Source organism: Camelus dromedarius, chromosome 2 (assembly GCF_036321535.1).
Source record: "Camelus dromedarius isolate mCamDro1 chromosome 2, mCamDro1.pat, whole genome shotgun sequence".
NCBI classification, from domain to species: Eukaryota; Metazoa; Chordata; class Mammalia; order Artiodactyla; family Camelidae; genus Camelus; species Camelus dromedarius.
The window spans coordinates 119457398-119480037 of NC_087437.1; the positions used below are offsets into that span (position 1 = coordinate 119457398).

Consider the following 22640-nt stretch of genomic DNA (forward strand, 5'->3'; position numbering starts at 1 on the left):
CAATGTGTGTTACAAAAAAAAAAAAAAAAAAGAATTCCACCACGTTCACAAAGGCAAAATCTGTCATCTGATCAAACATGGGGAATGTCTAGATTTCACACCTGGTCAACCCGTGGACAGACGGGTAGTGGGAGCTCCTTTCTGCACAGCAACCTGGGAGGGCACAGAAATGCCCTTTAGTAACCTACTCACTTCCTGTTTTGTGCAGCAGCCATTACCCTGGGCCAGACTGTTGCACACGTGATTGCATCATGCCTGTTTTACAGCACTTCTCCTTGTAACTCACAACAGAAACGGGATCACTCTCTGTGGTTTGGGGCTTCCGCGTGTCTGCTGTGGTGACAGCTGAAACCTGTCCTACATAAGGCAGGGGCTTCTTCCCTTCATTAATTGCCAAATAAATACACCTCGCCTCAGAAGGGTCTGTTCTGCAGCAGAAGGGCTCCTTGGGAAGTGCTTGTACCTAAGCTGTGGGTAAGTCACTGACAAAATGCATTTTAGTAAAAAAAAATTTTTTTAATATAAATATCCAGAGTAAATGTGACTAAGTAGATGTAGGTCAGGGGAGATAGACTCCATGCCTCCTAGGACAGTCAGCAAACAGGAATTTGTGATTTAAACTGAGATGAAAAGTGTCTGTGGCTTCAATCAGCCAGTCAACAAACATTGGAGGGCCTCCAGGGAGGCAGGTAAGCCGCCGTGAGAACCAGTCACAGCCTCCCCGGTCCTCTGGGTCTGCTCTGGGGGAAACAACAACAAATCTGTAAATCGGAAGGGCTGGGCATCAGCAAAAAGTAAGATGCCTTAATATATGTTCCCGTTGTACTGAGATGTCATTGGTATACAGCACGCTATGAGTTTAAGGTGAACAGCATGGTGAATTGATTATGTAGATTCTGTGAAGTGATGAGCACAGTATGTCTGGTTAACATCCGTCGCCTCACATAGTTACGGATGTGCTTTCTTGTGATGAGAACTGTTAAAAGACTTACTGTCTCAGCAATGTTCACATATGCAATACAGTATCATTAACTCTAGCCACCGTGCTGTACTTTACATCCCCCGGACTTGCGTATCTTACAGCTGGGAGTTTTTACCTTTGTTCACCATATTGATGCCTTAATATTTGACATGAGATACTGTCACTCTGAGGTTGGTGACCTTGGAGTTTCTTTGTATATTTATCCACCCATTTTTTTTTCTTGCAGAACATCCCACACGGCAGTTCATCTTAGGAGGCAAAGAGGAATAAAGCCATTTGGCCAGATGGTAAGCAGAAAAAACAATGAAAGATGGAGGAACATGGAGGGTCAGGGTCTCCAGATGTGGAAAAAGTATTAGATGCATATGAGCCTCTCTCTCTTCGCTCTCCTGGGCTCCCAGGTGCCTTAACTACCCCATCTTATTCAACCATCACGGTGGTACTCTTTTTATTCCTATTTTACTGATGCAGATGAAGGCTTTGAGAGGTTAGGAACTGGCCCAGCATCACAGAGGACCAGTGATGAGGTTGCCATCCCACCCACCACTGTCTGCGTGCAGATGCCTGGGTGTGCAGGCGTGTATGTGCACACACACATTTGCACACACACTCACAGAGTTCTAGCAAGAAAGAAGAGCATCGTCCCTTCTGTTCTCACCTTCGCAAGTTGACAATTGACAAAGGGTGGTCACAAACACTCCTGGCTCTGCATTGGTTGTCCGGTTCCGGGAGACCCGACACCCTCTCCTCCTTGGTCCTCTCCCTCTTCATCTTCAAAGCCCCTGCACTCACTTCCTTGCTCCCACACTCCTCATAACATCTACTGTGCCTCACTCAGGATTGTTCTGTGATGTTTGTATTTTGAGAGAATTATAGCTGTAAGAAAGAACACAGATAGATTCCGTGGAAGCCTTCACCCTGTTTCCCCGAGCGGTTACACTTGCAAAACTGTGGCAGAGCCCCGCAGCTGGGATGCTGAACTCGGTCCAGCCCGGATACAGAGCATTTCAGGCCCGCGAGGGTCCCTCCTGCTGCCCCCTTACAGCCACACCCTCTATCCTTCCGCTCCATCCCCTCCTTGACTTCTGACAGTCACAAACCTCCTCCCCGTTTCTATAATTTTGTTGTTTCGAGAATGTTACATAAATGGAATCACACAGTATGCAACCTCTTGGGATCAGCTTTTCCATGAGAATTCTCTGGAGGTCCACCCAGGCTGTTGTGTGCATCGACAGTCCTTTCCTTTTCACCGCTGAGTAGCATTCCACGGTGTGGGTGGGCCCCATCCACCTGTTGAAGGACTTCTGGGCTGTCTGCAGATTTGGGCTGTTGCACATAAACCTGTCGTGAGCATTTGTGTACCGAGTTTTGTGAATGTAAGCCTTCGTTTCTCTGGGCTAGACGTCCAGGAGTACGACTGCGAGCTGAATGGCAGTTTCGTGCTCAGCTCTTGCAGAAACTACCGGGCAGCTTTCCAGGCTGGCTGTACCTCTCACATCCCACCAGCAAGGCGCGAGCGGTCCAGGTTATCTGCGCCCTCCAATTCGGTGGTGGCGCACTATTTTGTTTTTATTTTAGCCGTCCTAACTGTGAGCAGTGCCATCCGATTGCGGTTTTAACTTGCGTTCCTTTCATGGTTCATGCTGCTAAACTTCTCTTCACCTGCTTGTTTACTATCTGTATCTCTTTTTCTGTGAAATGTCCCTTCATGCCTTCTGCCCGTTTTCAGATTGGATTGCTTGGTGGTTTTCACCGTTGAGTTCTGAGAGGGCTTCACACGTTCCAGCCGCTGGTCCTCTGTCGGACGTGAGGTTTGCACTTATTTTCTCCCCGTCTGTAGCTTGACTTCATCTTTCTAACAGCGCCTTTGTCCGAGGCAAGGTGGTTCATATTGATGCAGTCTCATTTATGAATGTCTCATTTCATGGACCATGCTTTTCATGTTCAGAAGCTCTTTGCCTGGCCCTAGATGCCATATTTTCTCCTACCTTTTTCCCTAAAAGATTTATGATGTTACACTTAGATCTGAGATGCATTTTGAGTTGACTTTCACACAAGGCACAAGGCTGAGGCCAGCTTCTTTTCCTTTTTGCCTGCTGATGTCCAACTGCTTTAGCATCATTTATGGAAAAAGCTGTTCTTCTTCCACTGAAGTGCTTTGAACCTATGTCAAAAGCAGTCAAGCGTATTCATGTGAGTCAAATTCCAGACTTTCCATTCTGTTCCGTTGATCTTTGTGTCTCTCCCTTTGCCAAACAGCCTGGATTACTGGAGCCATAAGTAGTCTTGAAATCAGGTAGACTAATTTCCCCCTACTTTCTTCTTCTTTCATAAAATTGTTTTAACTATTCTAATTCCTTTGCCCTACTAAAACTTTTAGACTACTCTTGTTTATGTCTACAGAAAAAACTTGTTGGGATTTTGATAGGAATTGCATCAAACCTGTATATCAATCTGGAAATAATTGACATCTTTACCACGTTAATTCTTCCAAATCCATAAACATGACTTGTCTCTCCACTTTTAAAGGTTTTCTCTGATCTCTTCCATCAGCACATTGTAGTTGTTAGTATACAGACCCTACACATGTTTTTGTTGGGTCTGTACCCAAGTATTTACTTTTGTTTGAGCAATTGTATATGATACACTATTTTAGAGTTTGGTGTCCGTAAGTTCATTGCTAGGATATAGACATAAAATTTATTTTTGTAGGTTTACCTTGCATCCTGTGACCTTGCTGGCCTCACTTACTGCTTTAGGATTGTTTTTGTTGATTCCTTGGAATTTCCTATGAAGACAAGGATGCCATTTGCAGCTGGAGACAGTTCTGTTTTTCCCTTTCAAGTCTGTGTGCCTGTTACTCCTTTTACCTTCCACGCAGGTTAGAATTTCCAGCGCTTTGTTGAGTAAGAGTGGTGAAAGCAGATATCTTTGCATTATTCTTGCTCTTAAAGGGGCAGCATTCAGTCTGTCACCACCAATTAGAATGTTAGCTGTAGCTTTCTTGAAGCTGTTCTCTATCAGGTTGAGGAAGTTGCCCTCAATTCCTGTTTTTCTGATAGTTTTTTTTTTTAAATCGTGAATAGGTGTTGAAATTGTCCCGTGTTTTTTAATGCATCAAATGACATGATCATGTGATTTTCCTTCTTTAGTCTGTCACTACGATGCACGACATGAAGCAGTTTCAAATATTGAACCACCTTGGCCTGCCTGCAGTAAACCCCCCTTGAACACAGTGCATAAGTTTCAAATTACATTGCAGAATTCTGTTTGCTGATATTTTGTTAAGGATTTTTGCATCTATATTTATGAGGGGTTTTGGTCTGTATTTCCTTTTTTTCATACTATCATTGTCTGGGACCAAGGGAATACTAGCCAAATTAAATCAATTGGGAAGAATTCCTTCCTAAACCATCTGGGCTTGGAGAGTTCTACATTGGGAGCTTTAAAATTATGAATTCAATTTCCTTAATAGGTACAGGGCTATTCAAATAACCTATTTTTAATATTATTATTTGCAGAGGGTAATTAGGTTTATTTATTTATTTATTTATTTATTTATTTATTTATTTATTTATTTATTTATGTTTAATGGAGGTACTGTGGATTGAACTCAGGACCTCATCACGCTAAGCACACACTCTACCCCTGAGCTCTACCTTCCCCCCAACTCAAATACCGTATTTCATATTCAGTGAATTGCAGGGAGTTTTAGGAATCCAAGTTGTCAAAATTATGTGTGTAGAGTCATTTGTTGTGTTCCCTGACCGTTCTTTGGACGTCTGTGGGGTCTGTAATGATACCCCTGCTCCCCCCAACTTTAACGTTGGTAATTTGTGCCCTCTCTTTTTTCTTTGTCAGTCTTGCTGGAGGTTTGTCAATTTTATTGATCATTTCTAAGAACCAGCTTTGTGTTTCATTGATTTTCTTTAATGTTCTTCTATTTTTAATTTGATTTATTTCTGCTTTTATCTTTATTATTTTCTTTTGGCTAATTTGGTTCTTCTTTTCCTGCATTCCTGAGGTGGGAGTTTATGTGATTGATCTGAGACTTTTCCTCATCTCCAGTTTACATGCCTTTTTAGTGCTGCAGATTTCCCTCTTTGCACTGCTGTAGCTGTGTCCCACAAAGGCTGGTATGTGTGCTTTCATTTCAACTCAGTTAACTGTAATTTGCACTGCCCTCAAGATCCCCTCCTCGGATTATTTCAGAATGTGTTGTTGTAGATTTGCAGTGTTCAGGGATTGTCCTATTGTCTTCCTGTTACTGATTCTTAGTGTGGTTACATTCGGGTCAGAGAGCACATGCTGTATAATTTCAGTTCTTTTAAGTTTGTTGAGATTTGTCTTACGGCCCAGGATACAGTCTATCTTTGTGTATGTTCCATGAACATTTGAAGAGAATGTGCATCTCCCGTCGTTGGATGGAGTGCTCTGTCAGTGCTGACTGGGTCCTGCTGGAACAGTGCTGCTGGGTTTCTGTCCAGCTGTTCCAGCAAGTATCAGGGGAGAGGTGTTGAAGCATCTGTCAGGCTTTGCTTCACATGTTTTATAGCTCTGTTGTGGTTCATACACACTTAGAACTGTTATGTTTTCATGGTGATTGGTCCTCTTGTCGTTATACAACATCCCTTTCTATCTGTGGTCATTTTCTTTACCCGAAGTCTACTTTATCTGACATTTATGTAGCCCCTTCCCCGATTTCTTTAACGTTTGTATGATATGCCATTTCCATCTTTTTACTTTCAAGCTGCCTATACCATAGGCATGTCTGAATTTCTTACAGACATTATGTAGTTGGGTTGTTTTTAATCCGCTCGGCCAATCTCTCTGTTTTTTAATTGGTGTAGTCCATTTACAGTTAACGTAAGTATTGACGTGGGGGGCCTGAGTATGCACTTAATCTTTTGTTTTCCCTGTGTTCTCTGTTTTTCATCTCCCTGTTTGTTTGTTTGTTTTTTTTCCTGCTCATATTTTTATTCTCTTTATAACTCCTTCTTGGGAATTACTTGAATATTGTTCAGAATTCCATTTTGATTTATCTATAGTGTTTTTTATATTTTTATTGAAGTATAGTCAGTTTACAATGTTGTGTTATGTGTGGTGTTTTGAATGCATCTCTTTGGGTAGATATTTAATGGTTTCTCTAGGTCTGTTATTACATAAGCACGATTTATCAGTCTACTGATGTCATAGTTTTATAAGTTTGAGTGCCATGTAGAAACTTCATCTCCCTTTATATCTCTTTGGCCTCCTTTGTTTATAATATAATTGTCTTAAATATTTACATACATTTAGAAGCACATCAGATAGTATTACAATTTTTGCTTGTGTTATCAAACAAAATTTGGAAAATTCAATGGCAAAAGGAAAGTCTATTCATTTATGCACATTTTTACTTAGTGTTTTTTCTTCCTTCTTGATGTGCAGTTTCCTTATTTTCTTTATGTTTAAAGAACTTCCTTTATGCATTCTTTTGCGGTATGTCTCCTGGTGACAAATTCTGTCAGTTTTCCTTTGTCTGAAAGTGTCTTGATTTCCCTTCATTCCTGGATAGTTTTTCTGGATATAGAAATCTGGGTTGGCAGGTTTTTGTTTTTGTTTTTCAACAAGTGAGAAGTGTTCTGCTAACTCTTTCTGGCCTCTGCTGTTTCTGATGAAAAATGCACTGTCATTTTAATTACTTTTCCTCTCCAGGTAAGATGCCACATCTCTCTCACTGCCTTCATGATCTCTTCTCTGTCTCTAGTTTTCAGAAGTTTGACTGTGGTGTGTCTCGGTGTAGACTGTTTTAGGTTCACCATGTTTGCAGTTTGCTTGACTTCTTGAATCTGTAGATTTCTGTCTTTTGCCAAATTGGGGGAATTTCTAGCCATTATGCTTTGGAGTCCCCTCTTCTGTGGCTGCTAGACCTTCTGCCGTAGTCCCGCGGGCCCCAGGCTCTGGTCATTGCTTGCACACCCTGTTTTCTTTACGTTGTTCAGACTGGGTGATCTCTGTTGTTCTATTTTCCAGTTCACTGATTCTTTCCTTTCCCCCCTCCATTCTGCTGTTGAGCCCATCCACTGAGTTTTTTATTTTGGTTATTGCATTTTTCAGTTCTAAAATTTCCATTTTCTTCTTTACATCTTCTATTTCTTTGCTGAGGCTTTCTATGTTTTCATTTATTTCAAGTGTGTTCCTAATGGCTCACTAAAGCACTTTTATATGACTGTTTTAAATCTTTGTTAGTTAATTGTGGCATTTTTGTCATCGTGGTATCGGCGTCTATTGATTGGCTTTTTTTTCATTTGAATTGTGCTTTTCTTAGTTCTTGGATGATGAGTGGTTTTTGATGGAAACCTAGATGTTTTCTGTATTATGTCAGGAGGCATTAGATCTTATTTGAGCCTTCTGTTTTAGCTGACTTCTGCCATCACTCAGGCAGGGGAAGGGGGAGGAGCACTGCTTCATCGCTGCCAAGCAAGGGTAGAAGTCCCGGTTCTCTGCTCAGCCTCTGCTGGCATCCAGGGGAGGGGCTTCTCGTTACTGCTGGGAGGGGTGGGAGTCCCGGCGCCCCCCGTGCCTCCCTGGCAGGGAGAGGTAGGGGACCTTACTACTGCTCCCCACACACTCTCCACTGGCATCACGGTCTGTGGGGAGTAGTGTTCTCATTACCACTGGGTGCTGGTGAAAGTCCAGACTCTGCTGGTTCTCCTCTGCCACCACCCCCACGAGGAAGAGAAAGGCTCCTTATTCCTGCCCACAGTGGGCAGACCCCGACCCCCGTTTGGTCGTCTTGGCATCACTTTGACAGGGGGTGACTGGGGGGGGCAGGCTTTGGAGCCTCACTGCAGCCCGAGGAGAGCAGCAGTCTAGGCTCCCCCTCCGTCCCCACTGGGGTGGGTGGGGTGCGAAGCCTGCCGGGTGATGTTTAGCTGGAGCAGTGAGCAGTGACCATCTACACATTTTCTACGGCGCTAGGTTGCTCCTTTTCTGTTCCTGTGGTTAGAGACAGTCTTTTGTGGGAGCTTTTTTGTTTGTGCCCTTTGGCATTTCCAGGTTGTTGGTTTCTTCATAGGAAAGTATGGGATATATGTGGCCAAAAGAAAACCCAGGGACCTCACCACAGCGTGCTTCCTGGGGTCCCAGGGCCCCCGGCCGGTCCGCCTTGACCTCCTCAGCTCCCAGAGTCCCCTCATGCTTGTTTTGGGTGCTGTCCGGAGCCTTCAGCTGTGCCAGGCGGAGAAGCGAGAAGAGCAGCTTCGCCCCGTCTCCCTGCCAGCCTGCCCAGGACTTTGAAAGGACTGAACTTGGGCTTCCTGTCCCTATCCAAAATAGGTTTGGCCTATTCTCAACTAATATTTGGCAGCTGTTAAAAAAAAAAGTGGAAAATGTGCCCAGCAGGGGTCAGGAGACCTAGGCCCTGGCCTGGGCCTTGTAGCTCTGGGCAGGTTTCAAACCTCGTGGAGCCTCCATCTCTTTATTTCCAGGGGCAGGATAATTTGCTGAGATAATCTGAAACTGATTTCCCTGCTCTAGCTATTTCCCTCTCTCTTTCCTTAAAAAGCAGCCAAGACTTTTTTTTTTTTTTAATTAAATTGATTTTCTCTCGCCTTGGGGGCTTTTGAGTTGCAGGGTTCTTTCCAGAAGTTTCTAAGTGTGTGCAAGAGAATCTCCCTAACCAGACTTTTGCTTTCAAAAGCTGAGGCTCAACAAGGTGATGGCCAAGTCTTCCTGGAGGGGAGGGGATGGAACTGGGCTCTGGAGGACAGAGGCAGGAGGTGGAGGAACAGTTTCCCAGGCCTGGAGAGGGGAGAGGTCGGGGTGCAGATCCCAGGAGAGCTCAGGTGTCCCAGGGAAGCAGGAGGACTCCTGCCGGGTGACCAGGGTGCTGAGCACACTGGACCTGAGTTGTGACCTTTGGAGCCATGGAGAGCTTCGGAGCTCTGGGCTCCAGGGGGCCTGGTGTGGAGGCACTGCCTTCCAGGGACCAGAGGCGGATGATCTGACTGAGAGGAGAAACAGAATGTGGTCTCTCTTGCCCCTGGGGCTTGGGTGTCAAATTCACACGTCTTCCGGTGGTGCTACTGCCATCCTACCCTGCAGGGGCGTTCTGAGCATCACTGGGTGTAACGCACATTACAGCACTTTTCAAACCATTGGCTGGAGTGTTCTGATGGCTCTGGGTCGGGGTTGTATTGTAGGACTGTGGTGATTGACAGAGAGTCGGGGAGGGCAGCTCCTCAGAGGAAAGTGGGTGCCCAGTGGCCCAGGGCTACCAGCTGTGTCCCAGCTGGGACCTCTGAGGCAGCGACGGGGGCTTTTATTTACGTGTGGGAAGGAGGGCTGCAGTAATTTTCCGGTGTCCGCCTCTGAGACTTGTCTCCTAATCTTCAGCTTTGAAGGTCATCTCATCGCCAGATGTTATTTCCTATTTCTTCATTTATGGAAATGATTTCCCAGCTCTCTCCCCCATTCCTTGTTCCATGCTCGAGGAAGGAAACAAGAAACTGTTTGCAATAGTTAACTGGCCTCTTGCTAACTCAGCTCATGAAATACTGACTTGTGTTTTTCTTTCCCTGAAGACATCCCTCATTAATCTCCAGGTCCCTCTGACCTTCTGGGCTCTTCCCTCTGCTTCCCTCCACCCTGCACCCCACTCTCAGCTCTGAAGTCCTGCTCTGCTCCCACCTCCCGCATGCTGGGGAAAGAGGGGCTCCTCTCTAGGACTGGGTTGGCTCCCGCATGTGATGGGGGCGTGCGTCTGGACATTAGAGACAGACACTGTGGGGTCAGGAGGGCCAGCAAGAGAGGAGTCAAGCAAACCGTAGAGAGGAAAATGATGTTGCTTTAAAATACACTGATCTACAGAGAGTCCTCATTTGGTGCGTGGCCTCACCCTGGGCTATCAGCCTCCCTGCAGACTAGGTCTCTGCTTCTGCTCCTTTTCCGTCCTTTCCCGTCAAGAGCTAAGCCATGGTCCTCTCTGCACCTGTTCTCGCCTCTTGAGGTTCTTACTTTCTCTTCCTCTCCTTCATTCCTGCCTTCCTCTTTCCCTCCCACCTCCTCCCTCTGTCTCTTTCTCTCTCTCTCTCTTCCTTTTAAAAAGTGGAGGCAGTGGCTCCTACGTGAACAGAGGTAGAAAGGGCCCCGTCGCCGCTAATTCTCTGCTGACCCAAGTGGAAGAGTCAGAGACGCCGAGAAGGCAGGGACCGTGACCAGAAGGCGGGTCTCCAGCCCAGCCAAGGGCAAGGCTCTGACAGGGATGCTATGCTGTCAGGGGCCTAGGGACCCAATGGGCACAGGGCTCCTCCCTCTCCTCCTCGCCTCCCAGGAGCCCCCACCACATGTCCCACCACCATCAGCCTGGGGAATAGACATGCCCCTCTTTCCTTCTGGCTGTTGCAACACCAGATTCTGCTTTTATTTCATAGAAAATGTTAACTTTCAGAATCAGAGCTTTGGGTTGTAAAAAGCCAGCCAACAAACAACTCCCTATGCCACCTCTCCAAGATCAAGTTTGGTTGAGGCTTCAGGGAAGGAAATCCCATCAACCCTCAAATTGCTGGAGTGCAGGCATTGATGTGGCGAGAAGGGAACTGGGGACAGGGGCAGGGGACCAGGCTTCTGTAGTCTTTTGTTTTCCTCCATGCACTGGTGGCGCACCAAACGTGGGAGATGTTCCCCTGGGGAACACTGCAGGGCAGGCACCTTCCCACACTGGGGGCTTCGTGCACGCTACAAACAGCTGGGGTGGGGCAGCCAGGGGATCGGGGGTGGGAGCTACCGACCAATAGCTGAGGAGCCCAGACAGAGCCCTTTTGCAGGCACTCTGGGGCTGGGGATCCATCAGTGGATGGACTTTCCTGTCTGCATGGAGCTTACAGTCTAGAGGGGAGTGGTGGGCAGTCAGCACAACCAATAGTAAATTAATCCTGTGATGCACAGACCACAAGGAGGCGTAGCATCAGGGGTGAGGCGGTTTGGTGGGGGTGCAGTTGCAGATATCAGGTCCCCAGGGCAGGACACTTGAAGGGCTGACTCCTAAAGGGCAGGACTGCAGTAGAGCAGAGGCCCGGGTGTCACCAGCTTGCCTCTGGCGGACCCTGCCTTGAACTGCACAGCGAGAGCGCCTCTGACTTAGACCAGGAATAATTTCTAGAATATCTTAAGCTCGTGGAACAAGTTTAAATGTATCCAACTTAGATAAGAACTTCAGCTTTCGAATCTTTCCCCATTACTGTCTGACCACACTTGAGGGCTGAGTTTCCCCGGTTCTGGCCACCCCAGGTCCCCAGTGTTGAGGCCAGATTCCAGCACGGCAGGGATTTCTGAGGGTCTGTTGAAGGCATGGCTGAAATCATAGGTCTTGGAAGAAAAATGAAGTTCAAGTTGGTGTAGCTCTGTAGTTGAGCTGAAGAAAGTCAGCCAGGCAGGGTCCACACAACATTAATTCAGAGCTGGCCACCCTGTCATCAAAGAAGGCTCAAGGTCAAATTATTGAAAGCTAGATCATCCAAATCTGAAGACGACTGTGTTCATTAGATTTCTTCCTAGCCAGCTGGGAGGGGGGAGGCCAGGATGCCATGGTTGATGTCCCCAAGTGTTTCTCTGGAGGGATCCAGAGATCTTCTGTTCCTGACCTCCACGGGTGGGACAATCCAAGTTGCCAAGCCAGCCTCAACCTTTGTCACCAGCTCCCTGCAGAAGTACACCTGGGTCAAGCCACAGGCCCTCCACAAGCCCACTGGACATCTGATTTACCCATACGCCCACTCCCCTCACCAGGTACCAAGAACAGAAATCTTTGTACCAGAGACCAAGTCCTCAAGGTGGCCTCTTTCTCTCATTTCCCAGCCTTAGGAGCTGGACGTCTGGAATAGAGAAGCTGAGTACTCCTTGAAATGGAATTTGGGGGATAAAGTGCAAACCAGGCAGCTGAAACTACAAACTTACAAGAAAAGTGAGTTTAGTCGGCTGCTCATTGAGTCCATTATCCCCAGGACATCAGGTAGTTGGCTCTGCAGCCGGGAGCATGTCCTTACCAATGATTTGAGCGGAGCCTGGGAGAAGATGCCATTAGCAAGGGGAGGGAATACTTTGAATAGGTGGCAGACCCCAAGCTTCACAGGGGACACTGAGAAGACAGAAGTCATGCAGAGAAAGGCAGGCGAGAAGAAGCACCATCTTCTACAGAATGATGTCGGAGGGACCAGGAATGTCTGGTCCAAGGACGCAAAGCCTGGGGAGAAGTATGGAGCCATGACTGAGTAGCTCAAGGCCTACTGTGCTCACTGATGCTGGGCGGTAGAACACAGGGCACTCGGGGTGACAGGGAGTCCCATTAGGCACAGGGACCGCCTGCTAGCGATGACAACTACTTAGCGGTGCGGGCTGCTTGTTGAGGCAGGAGGTGTCTTCCCACCTGATGTCCCCAAGCCCAGCCTGGCCCACCTGTCAGTGATGTCTCAGCAGAGATTCCTGCTGGGGTTGAGGTCTGAACTGGACGGTCCTGTGATGAGCTCCCCTTACATTTGCCTGATTGGCTCCCATACTTGAGCTCAGAGTTCCCCAAAATGGCCTTGATGAAGCACCCATGTCCCAGTCTTTCCAGATGGGTCCACTGGGGCTGCCATCCCCTTTGGCCTGTTTGGCCCATGGAACTCAAGTCAGGCCAATCAGTCTTCGGTTTCCCCCACGGGGCATAGTGGCTGGTTGTCAGCTGATGAAGCCAAGTCCCCTAAACCTGAGGTTCCTGACCGAATTTATGATTTATCTCTCTACCCAAACCTGTACGCCCTTTCCTGTCCCCTCCGTCCTCAGTCCTGTCCTCAATCCTGTAGTAGCAAGGACTGAAGACACAGAATGGTGCTTGGCCCTGGCAAGTCTGAAACCAGTACACCTCGAGGCTTCCTGTTACCTCGGACAATACATGACCTATAGCTTCAGCCAGTTGGAGCTGGGTTTCTTTATTTTTTTTTTTAAACATTTTTTAATTGAGTTATAGTCATTTTACAATGTTGTGTCAAATGTCAGTGTAGAGCACAATTTTTCAGTTATACATGAACATACATATATTCATTGTCACATTTTTTTTCGCTGTGGAGCTGGGTTTCCATCACTTACAACCAAAAGTCCCAATGGCAATGCCACAGAGCTCACCTTCTCGGCTATTTGCCTATTCTCGGATTTGGCACAAAAGGGATAACATTAGTAAGGGTTAGAACTGGGGTGCTAGCTGTGGACCATGCACGTGTTTCCCATGTAGCTGAGATGATTATTGCCCCAGTGTACAGGTGTATCCGTGAGGATGCTTTCCGTGGCCTGTAACAGAAAAGCCAGCAGCTCAAGTCACACCAACAAGGACTACTTTATCCCTGTCTGCCCTCTCTGGCTTCATCCTCAGCCTCTACATACTATCCCCTGGGCCGTTCCTAGGAGCCTGGCAAGCATCACCTTACACTTCTAGTTCCCGACCAACCACTGACCAAATCACATGACGTAGAACTGGGGGGTGGGGAGAGGGTCCCAGAAGGAAGTTGTCAACTAATTCTTAGCAGTGGGGAGAATGGATATTGGGTGCAGAATAGACACTAGAGCATCAGAACCACAAAGGCTCGTCATTTGCCCTGGCTGCAGAGCTGCAGGGCCCAGCCACATTCTCACGGCCCCTCCCCAGCCCTGTTCTGCGCTTTCCTCCCCCTGCTCTTTGTCCTGTCTGCCCCCCGGCGTAAGAGGTAGGGTGCAGGGCTGGCCGCCTATCCCGGGCCCCAGAGACGGGCCACCTTTCTCTCTGTCTTTTCACCTGAACTTTCCCAGGAAGGCTTGTGGATTTGAATCCTCTTTGCAGAACATTCGGAGTTTGTTGGCCTCCCTGTTCAGCACATTTAAGGCACCACACAGCCTGGTGGGCCCACCATGTGGAGCGTGGCCCCTGGAAATACAGCAGTCAGAGTTCCTTCCTCACAGTCAACAGTGGAGCAGAGGTGCACAGGCTCCGCAAGTGAAACCGTGCAGACAAAGGCAGGGCTCTCCCCGCCTTGAACTCATACATTATACCGCCTTTCTCCCCTTTGATTTGAGGCCAGAATTTGGCTATGGTCATCAGAGCTGGCGTATGAAGGCCCCCTGCCTGACATGAAGTCATGCTCCCTTCTAGGTGAGGAGAAAGACAGGGACTTTGCGTATCTGAGGGGTACAAAGGAGGGGTGACCAGGTGTGCTGAAGGTGGGAAGACGTGCATTCCTGGCTGCGGTCCCCACACCCAAACCACTGAACGAAAGCACTAGCCTCTGAGATTGGGAGTAAGGAATGTCTTATCACCATGGTTACCAAGAAGTGGTCCCACTTACATATAATAAGGGCTTTAGCAGACGCCAGGCCATCTGATATTCCTGTCTGGGGCCAAATGAAAGGGTGCCCAGACTCATTCCTTATGAAGTTACGTGAACACAGCTCTGGGCCAGGTGCTGGGCCAGGTACTGGAAACACTACATCTGCAACAACAAAAAGAAAGCTTTTCTTTTTTTGTTGGGGTGGAGGTGGGAGCTGGGGGAGGACAGAGGCCTGGGCATCTTCACCCAGCACCCCTTTGTTACCCAGCACTTAGCTCCGCGGCAGGCACACGGCGATGTTGCATGAGTGAGTGAGTGCGTTGCCTCAGTGTGGGAGGCCACCCCAGATATGGAGCTGCAGTGGGGTGGGGGGCGTTAGGGCGGCCATCTCTTTTTTAGTGCTTATGCTCCTGCCTGGCAGGGAGCTGCCCAACAATACAAAAAGAAAGGAGAATCCCCTTGCCCTCCACCCTCCATTCCCAGGCGCCTCCTCTGACCCTACTGGCACAGCACTGCAGGTTTTAAGGTGGCATTCCTAGCGGGGGAACCTTGCTGCCTGTCGAGGTCCCAGGGCCGCCGCGCCAGCCGCCTTGAGTTTCTGAGCTCCGAGGCTGGGAGGATCCACTGCAGCTGCCTGGACAGAGCCGCCGGCGGCTGGGGAACCGGGTTGTCCGGAGCTGGGCCAGCCGACCCCCTGCAGGAGCAAAACAAGAGCACGCGCACCTGCCGGCCCCGCCCCGCCCCTGCCGGCCCCGCCCCGCCCCTGCCAGCCCCGCCCCGCCCCGCCCACCCTGCGCGCCTGCCAATCGCGGGTCGCGAGCGGGCCGTGGGCGGGGCCTGCGCGGGCAGATCGTGGGCGGGGCCGCGGCCCCAGCAGCAAGCGGAGACCAAGCCGGACCCCGCGCGGCGCGCAGCAGCGGAGTCTGGGGCGATCGCAGCCTAGTGCCCGGCGCCCGTGCCCGCCGCCCGCAACCTCGTCCCCGCCGCCGCCGCCGCCGCCGCCGCCCCCGGGGCATGGCCTGTCTGATGGCCGCTTTCTCGGTCGGCACCGCCATGGTGAGTGAGCGCATCCTTCGTTCTCGGGGCTTGGTTCTGTTCTCCAGGAGAACAAGAAACGCACAAAGACCCTCACCCGCACTCTGACACCGGCCCCTAGTCCCGGGGAGGCGCCCAACTCCCGTCACCCCCAATCCTGGCCACTGGGAGCCTCGGGATGCTCCTTGCGGCCGAGGATTCGGGGAATGCTGAGGGGCCAGGAGAGGGTGAGAGGAGGCCAGCAGCCCCACAAGTGGACAGATGGCCTTGACCTCGTCCACCTCCCGGTGAAGGGCCTGGGGCCTAGAGACCTGGAGTGCGCTGGGGCGGGGCGGCAGCCTGGGCCAGAGGGAAAGGGGGTCCGATCCCTCTGCCGGCGCGCGCGGGCGGAGCCTGGGGACCGGGAGCTTCTTGGGCTCCTCTCCCGAGCGCCAGCACGGTCTGGGGGAACAAAAGAGGGAGGTGATCCTTAGAGCCGGAGCCTGTGCTGCCCCTGCGCTCCCCGGGACAGCCTCTCCCGGACCTGCCCAGGAGAGGGCAGAGGAATCTCCGGAAGGCAGTTGAGGGTCGAGCCTGGATACCTCCGGCCACATTTCTGCACCCCGGAGAGAGACAGGGGTGGGGACAGGCACGCATCTCACTTTTCCCAAGGGTACCAGCTCCCTATGGGGGACCAGCGGGTGCCAGCGAATTCATTGCTAGACACAGTTAGAGCAAGTGCCATTCCCAGGAGTGGTCAGTAGTCTCCTCTTGCTCCTTTGAAATATCTCCGTAAACTCACATTAGGAAAAAAGAAAAAAAAAAAACTAACCATTGACTCACCCATCCTAGGGTCTTTCATTTCTATGCCTAGCACGCGGACAGTGCAGTTAGGTACTTCTGCACTGATTTCAGGTCATCCAAAGTACAAATAGAAAGTATTCGGTATTCCAACCCCTTTTCTATCGATTGTCTATGTATTTACTATCTTGCTAGTTACTTCCCATGAGCTGTAACCCCACAGTGCACAGCACGCACCGGTTTCCACCCCCACCCCTCGCCTTTATTTCATTTTTAGCATCCTGTATTTGAAGTCAGCAGGGCTCAGCAGGATTTGACCGACAGTTACCTCTTGCCTTGAGCTCAAGAAAAAAAAAAAAGTAGCCGGGTTTCTGCGCATGCTCTGTTCTGACAACTGCATCCTATGATTCCAAACAGGTTACTGTAGAACATACCGAGCCTCGCCAGCTCATTATATAATGATTCTGTGTAAACCGATAGAATGGGGTCAGAGACACGTTAAGGAGGTGGGTAGAAAAGGGAAGAGCCCGGGGCAGGAGACCCACAGGCCGGGTCCCACCTCTGAGCACACTGTGCCTTTATTCCCCAGCTTCTCACATATAAAAGGAATCAAAAAATGAAAAAGGCAAGCCCTCCTCATGATATTTGCTTTTATCAGGTTGAATGTTGGGGAACACTTGGCCATTCTTCATTTAACATATCTCTTTGATATTCCTAAATTATGGTGATAATGGAAAATTAAGGGGATTGCTGTTGTCAGTTGTGGGTAAAGAGAGTTTCAGGTCTGACAGATTAACTGTTGAAGCCTCTCAAAGCTGCAGAAGCAGCTCATACACGTCGGGAAATAATAAATCAGAATGTTTTAAGGTACAGGCGTTTTTATATTAAGATTTTTGTATGTTATGTTATAGTTTGATATAGCCCCAGAGTGCAAGTATTTTGTCTGTTTAGAGATGCTAATGGCTGGGCTCTTCCCAGCCCCCCACCAAGGGGGTGTTGTTTGTGTGAAACTCACTTTCCTCCCTGAAAACCTTGTGCTTTTTTTTTTTTTTAATTTAAAAAATTCTACCCAAGTCATCAACAAAGAGCCCTTAGGAGGTCCCCTGGATCCTGGGCTTCGAGTGGGGTCTAGTCCGGGGCTGGCTGTGCCAGGCGTGAGTCTGGGGAGGATGCCTTGGAGGATGGAACAAGCACCCACTTGGTGTGCTGGAGTCCCTGAGCCGGGCTGGGAGGGGCGGGCACAGGCTCCCAGTGGGGTAGTGGTATTTGAGGCTGTTTGGAGTGAGATTTTCGGTGATGATAAGGCTGGCATTCTGAGTGACCATACAAGTGGCATCTTCCCTTTGCTTAGTTAGGGGCATGGCATTCGGGCTCTTTTCCCTAAGGCAGTGGCCTTGAGGATTCTGGACCAGCACGTCTTTCTCTCATGTGCCCAGGAAGGGGTCTGCTCTCCAAGTGCAGTCTGCTGGTCTGGGTGGACACCGAGGCAGGCAGCAAGGAGAGAAGTGAGAGACAGTGCAGACCAGTGCCCTTCCCCTTCCTCCCTTCCCTAAGATGCTGTGGGGGCAGGGGGACTTACTGCCTCTAACCTGCTTCCCTGGGTAAAGAGAGTGAACCAGCCTCACAATGCCTGGGGGCTTGCTGACTGTTAGAGACCCTCCCCAGCTAAACAGGCATCTCGTTAAACTAGCATTCAAATTAGAATCAGTGCCTCAGCCATGGCAGGCAGGAACAGTCCAAATGGGGTCTCCTTGGCATTCAGCACCTGTGAACGGACACACTATTATTTACCACTTATTACGCAGCACCAATTGTGTGGGGTGGGAAGGTCAAAGACAGTGCTTCGGGTAAGACAGGGACGCACGCAGCGAAAGGGAACGGGGAATGAATGGGGAGAGAGGATGTACTTGTTTCATTTTTAATGAGCTCAGGAGGCTGAGGAGGAGCTAGCTGTAACCTACATCGCTGGGCTCTCCTCTGAGGACGTGTTTCCAGAGAGCTGGTCTATTTTGGAGTGACAGCCACTGCCTCCCATCACCCAGTATTTCAGAATTTTATTAATTGGACACCCATGGAGGAAAGGTGGATGATGGCTGGCACTGCTTTGGTGTTGATTTCTTTGGGGGTGGGGTTGTGTGGTTTCCTCAGTTTCTTGTGGATTTCCTTGTAACAGACAGGGGCTGGGATGACGCAGGGTCAAGTCCAACTTGCCCGTAGAAAGCTAAGCAGCATTCAGGTGCTGTTAGGGACGCTGGCTGGGAGGACCCATGCAGAGCCCGACTCCAGGTTGGCTACTCATTCATGGTGGGGTGGGGCAGGGGAGGTGGTCTCTCCGTGAAATGATGGGAGATGGTGACCCCCCCAGAGAGCTGTGCAGAGAGTGAGAGGAGTGATCTCTGCAACCTGGAGTTTAATGGGCACGTTGTAATCGCTGAGTCAATAGTTGCTATTGTTTATAACCACTTAACTACTATGCGGGAGATGTTATAATTTAAAACTTTAAATGGCGAGTGAGTACTTGCCCCTGGCTGCTCTCTCTCACTCGCAAATCAGTGTACTCAACCAGCTTTGTCCTGCTGGCCCACCTGCCTTGTCTCCTTTCCCGCTGCCCCAGCTGGTTAGGGCCACTCACCCTAGGCTCTGCACGATGCTGCAGGAGACGGTTCTCAGCTCGTGTTCTGCTCTGTTGCTTCCGCCTTGAGATCCCTCAGTGACACCCCCATGCAGAGACCTCTAGATAAAGTACAAAACCTGTAACAATATTGCAAGCCCACCACCGTGTGGACCTCGTCTTACTCCACGTCCCCAAATAGGAGCTCCAGCCCCTGAATTTCTCCCAGATCTCCAGGTGTTCCACTCCTTCTGGCTGCCTGGCTTTTGCACATACTGTTCCCTGGAAGGGAGCATCGTGAACCGGCACCCTTCCCCCCACCTCAGCTGGCTAAGCTCAGCTTATGTTTCATTTCCTCAGAGACACTTTGTGCCCCAGCCAGGACCTGTGGGCTTCGTTGTCCTTTGTGGGTTCCAGCATCCTCTCCTTCTATGTCTTGCCCCTCGGTATGGAGATTATCTGGACCCAATCTTGGACATGAGCTTGCTGAGGTCACAAGCCATGTCTGTCTGTTGATGGCTGATCCCCGGGACTTGATCTGGAGAAGTGAGTGAGAGAATAGATAGGCGAGGAGTCTAGAGTCAGACCCTCATCGTAATCCAGGCCGGCATCTGCTCCAGTTGGCGGTGGAGTGATGGTTGTTCGTCCTGGCAGTGTGCATGTGGGTTTCATCCAAATGAAAAGACTCGCCCTACCTCTGGGCTTTCCCAGGGGTTGACACCTGTGCTGGGTGCAGAGGAGGGGATGGATGATCTATGGCTCCTGGAATGCTGGGTGGGGGTGATGGGGCGCCCCTCCCGGAGGGGGGTTGCTGGAAACTCCCCGCCCCTAACTGAACACACACAGGGATGGGGACCCCCGGTGTGAGAGCCAAGTCTGCCAGCAGGACGTGGGTCTGGAAGCAGACGTCTAGCCTTTCCACGTGGGTGGCAAGGTGGGGTGAGGATGGACTTTGGGGACCAGGGTCTCTCCATTAACCCCCACCAAAGCCAGGATTTGGTGCTTGCATGCCTTTAATGGAGTCAAAATGGGTTATAAAAGCTGGGACAGCAGCACGTGCCCCCAAAGGGCACGATCGGTGGGCAAAGGGACGGCATTCGGTGCTGCTATGTGTGCCGGAGCTGAAGGGGCATGTTCTTTCCCAATGGGCCAAGCCCAGAGCGCGCTGAGCTAAGGCGGGGTGTCCTCTTATTCCTGCGATAAGCCCCACCCAGAGGGCTCGGGGCAAGCAGGGCTGCCGAGGCGACGTCCTGCGGGGCCCTCCTGGGAGCGGCAGAGGCCCTTTCTCAGCCTGGCTCTGAGGAGTCCCGTCCTCAGACCAACGCAAACCTCCCCGGCTGTGTAGGGGATGCACGAACCTACTCATGTTTGTGTTTGAAGCATCTCACGTGCTCAGTGCCAGAGGCAAACCAGGATTAATTTTGTCAGAGTTTTACTCAGCACTTTAATTTTAATCCACAGAATAGTATAGTGGATGAGCTAAGTTTTGATCTGGTTAAGCTTTTCCGAGGTAGGCGATGCCTCGGAGGGGTGTGTGTGTGTGTGTGTGAGTGATGTGTCTTTTTCTTCAACAGCAAAGCAGCATTTTCAAACATCACGAGAAAGAGAAAACCCTGGGCCCACATCTCCCCATCCCCTTATTTGTGCTTTAAATATTCGAAACCCCCAAGATTTCTGAGCCCTTAAATGCCGTGATGGAAATATGCCCGCTTGCCAGCGACGCCATCATGCACCCCCAAGAGGACATTCTAACAGGGGATGGGCTTGTTCGGTCGCCAGAGTTGCTGGGGTTTGTAAGGATATTTACAGATGGTCCACGCTCTGGTTTTGTTTTCTATTTTTTTACTAGAAATAATGACAATCCAAAAGCCATCCTCTTTAAAGAAATACCTAACAGACCTACAGAAAAAAATAGCAGCAAGATGCAGTTCCTCCTCAGAACAAATAGCACCCTGGCCGAGTGTCCTGGCCCCACGGCCGTCAGAAGGGCCTGAGCTATCTAAGGCGGTTGTCGACGGGCTCCCCCGTCAGGCCGGCTGCCTTCGACAGGGGGGAGAAGCCTCACCGAAGGCCCATGGTTGGGCACTGTCGAATGTCCTCTCTTGATTTAAGAGACAGCTAGAAAAAGCGCAGCATAGCGTTAGTCCACCCCAGGGCTCTCCTGCGCTCTGGGTTGCCTGGGGCGTGTTGATTCGTCCAGTGAGATCAAGCCATTAGAAAAAGATGTTCCTTTCTTTGCATAAACGCTTTTGGTTCTTGGCACGTCTGTAACAGTTCACTTGCCTCCCAGTGAAAGCTTGAAAAACCAACGTGGCTATGTATCAAATACCCTGGTGGTGGGGGTGGAAGAGGCACCCACCTCTCTCTTAAGATGACATGTTCTGGGATCCCTTCTGCTCCTCATGTGGTCACAGGGCTCAGAGCAGCTTCCTTAACATAGTCTGGGCCTCAGTTTCCTTATCTGTATCATAGAGAAAAACAAAATCAGCCTTTCTGACTTCTCAGCGCTATTATGAAGCTACAGTGAGAGAGGAGAAGTGTAAGGGGCTTGCAGAACTTACAAGGAAAACACCAAGGCTGCCTCCCACAGACCCTGGCGCTGCAGGGGGCGCCCCTGCTCCTGAGGCGCGTTTACCAGGTCCCGGGAGGAAGGCACTAGAAGACCTCATTTTACATAAAGTTTTTCCAATTATGCATTTCTTAGCAGCCTCATGCATCTTTATGGTTTTTTTAATGAGTGGACCGTAAATAGATAATTTTTGTATGGTGACCAGTGTTTCATTCTTTGAGACAACTGGTTTATTTATTATAGTTTTGGAATTAGATTTTATGATTCCTAAATAAGATGGTAGAGCAGTTTGACATTTTGTCTTTAGCATGATTTTAGGAGAAGAAAAAGTGAGGGCTGGAGGTGAGGACTTCCTCCAGGTGAGCATCCTTTCTGTCAAGCCGAGGGCTCTGTGTCGTGTAAGGGCTGTTGCTCTGACTGACGCATGGCCCTGAGCCTACTGGCAAGTCCCTTGTGTCCTTCCCTTGGGGTAACTCGCAGCCTCTCTTGGGGCTTCCTCCCCTTCTTTCTAGAACGCCAGCGGTTACTCTGCAGCCATGACCGAGCCCAAGTCGGTGTGCGTCTCGGTGGACGAGGTGGTCTCCAGCAACATGGATGTCGCCGAGACGGAGCTGCTGAATGGGCACCTTAAGAAAGTGGACAACAACCTCACAGAGGCCCAGCGCCTTTCCTCCTTGCCGCGGAGGGCGGCCGTCAACATCGAATTCAAGGATCTTTCCTACTCAGTCCCAGAAGGACCCTGGTGGAGGAAGAAAGGTAGGGAGGGGGCTGCTGTGGGTGTTCAGAGGTGGGAGGAGCCTCCAAAGGGAGAAACGTGTTATTTGGGGAGACCTGGGTCCGGAAGTTGGGAGGCTGAGTCTCAGGGCTCAGCTGTGGTCAGTTTATTTTGTTGCCTCAGGCTCAGGTTTTTCCCTTACCTAGAATTTGAACAGGTCGGATTAGATGACTCAAGATTCACAGTGGATCTTTTTTATTTTTATTATAATGTATAGTTGATTGACAATGTTGTGTTAGTTTCTGGTGTACAGCAAAAGTTATTTACATATATATATATATATACACACACATATACTCCTTTTCATATTCTTTTCCATTGTAGATTATTACAGATACTGAATATAGTTCCCTGTGCTGCACAGCAGGTGTCTGTTGTTTATCTACTTTATATATAGTAGTGTGTACCTGTTAATCCCAAACTCCTAATTTATCCCTCCCCCTCTTTCTCCTTCAGTAACCGTAAGTTTGTTTTCTTTGTCTGTGAGTCACACAGTGGTTCTTAACCTCCGATATGATCACAAAGTTTGACCAGGGTCCCTGTGTGCCAGTTTCCGGTCTGCACTTGGAGGG

The 22640-nt window shown here is 49.6% G+C and overlaps 1 protein-coding gene and 1 long non-coding RNA gene across 9 annotated transcripts in view; one reads left to right on the top strand and one right to left on the bottom strand.

Moving 5' to 3' along the window:
- The first annotated feature begins 328 nt into the window (after positions 1-328).
- ABCG1 (ATP binding cassette subfamily G member 1) overlaps positions 329-22640 on the top strand; it is an 83370-nt gene continuing 61058 nt past the window's right edge. For 4 of the 8 annotated variants that reach the window (XR_010376807.1, XR_010376808.1, XM_064476208.1 and 1 more), the window contains exons 1-2: positions 15199-15354; positions 21806-22049. Coding sequence is in view for 6 of the 8 variants with exons in the window: in XM_064476208.1 (XP_064332278.1) it covers positions 15313-15354; positions 21806-22049 (286 nt within the window). In the remaining 2 variants the exon portion in view is untranslated. Of the gene's footprint in view, positions 475-1208; positions 1270-15196; positions 15355-21805; positions 22050-22640 lie in introns of those variants that run through there. The other 4 variants (XM_064476209.1, XM_064476197.1, XM_064476218.1 and 1 more) reach the window with 4 other exon arrangements.
- Positions 12957-14881, bottom strand: LOC135318994 (uncharacterized). Its single transcript, XR_010377519.1, has 4 exons — positions 14847-14881; positions 14317-14460; positions 13770-13898; positions 12957-13288 (listed from the first exon to the last, which is right to left on the bottom strand). It is a non-coding gene; the product is annotated as an uncharacterized LOC135318994 (long non-coding RNA).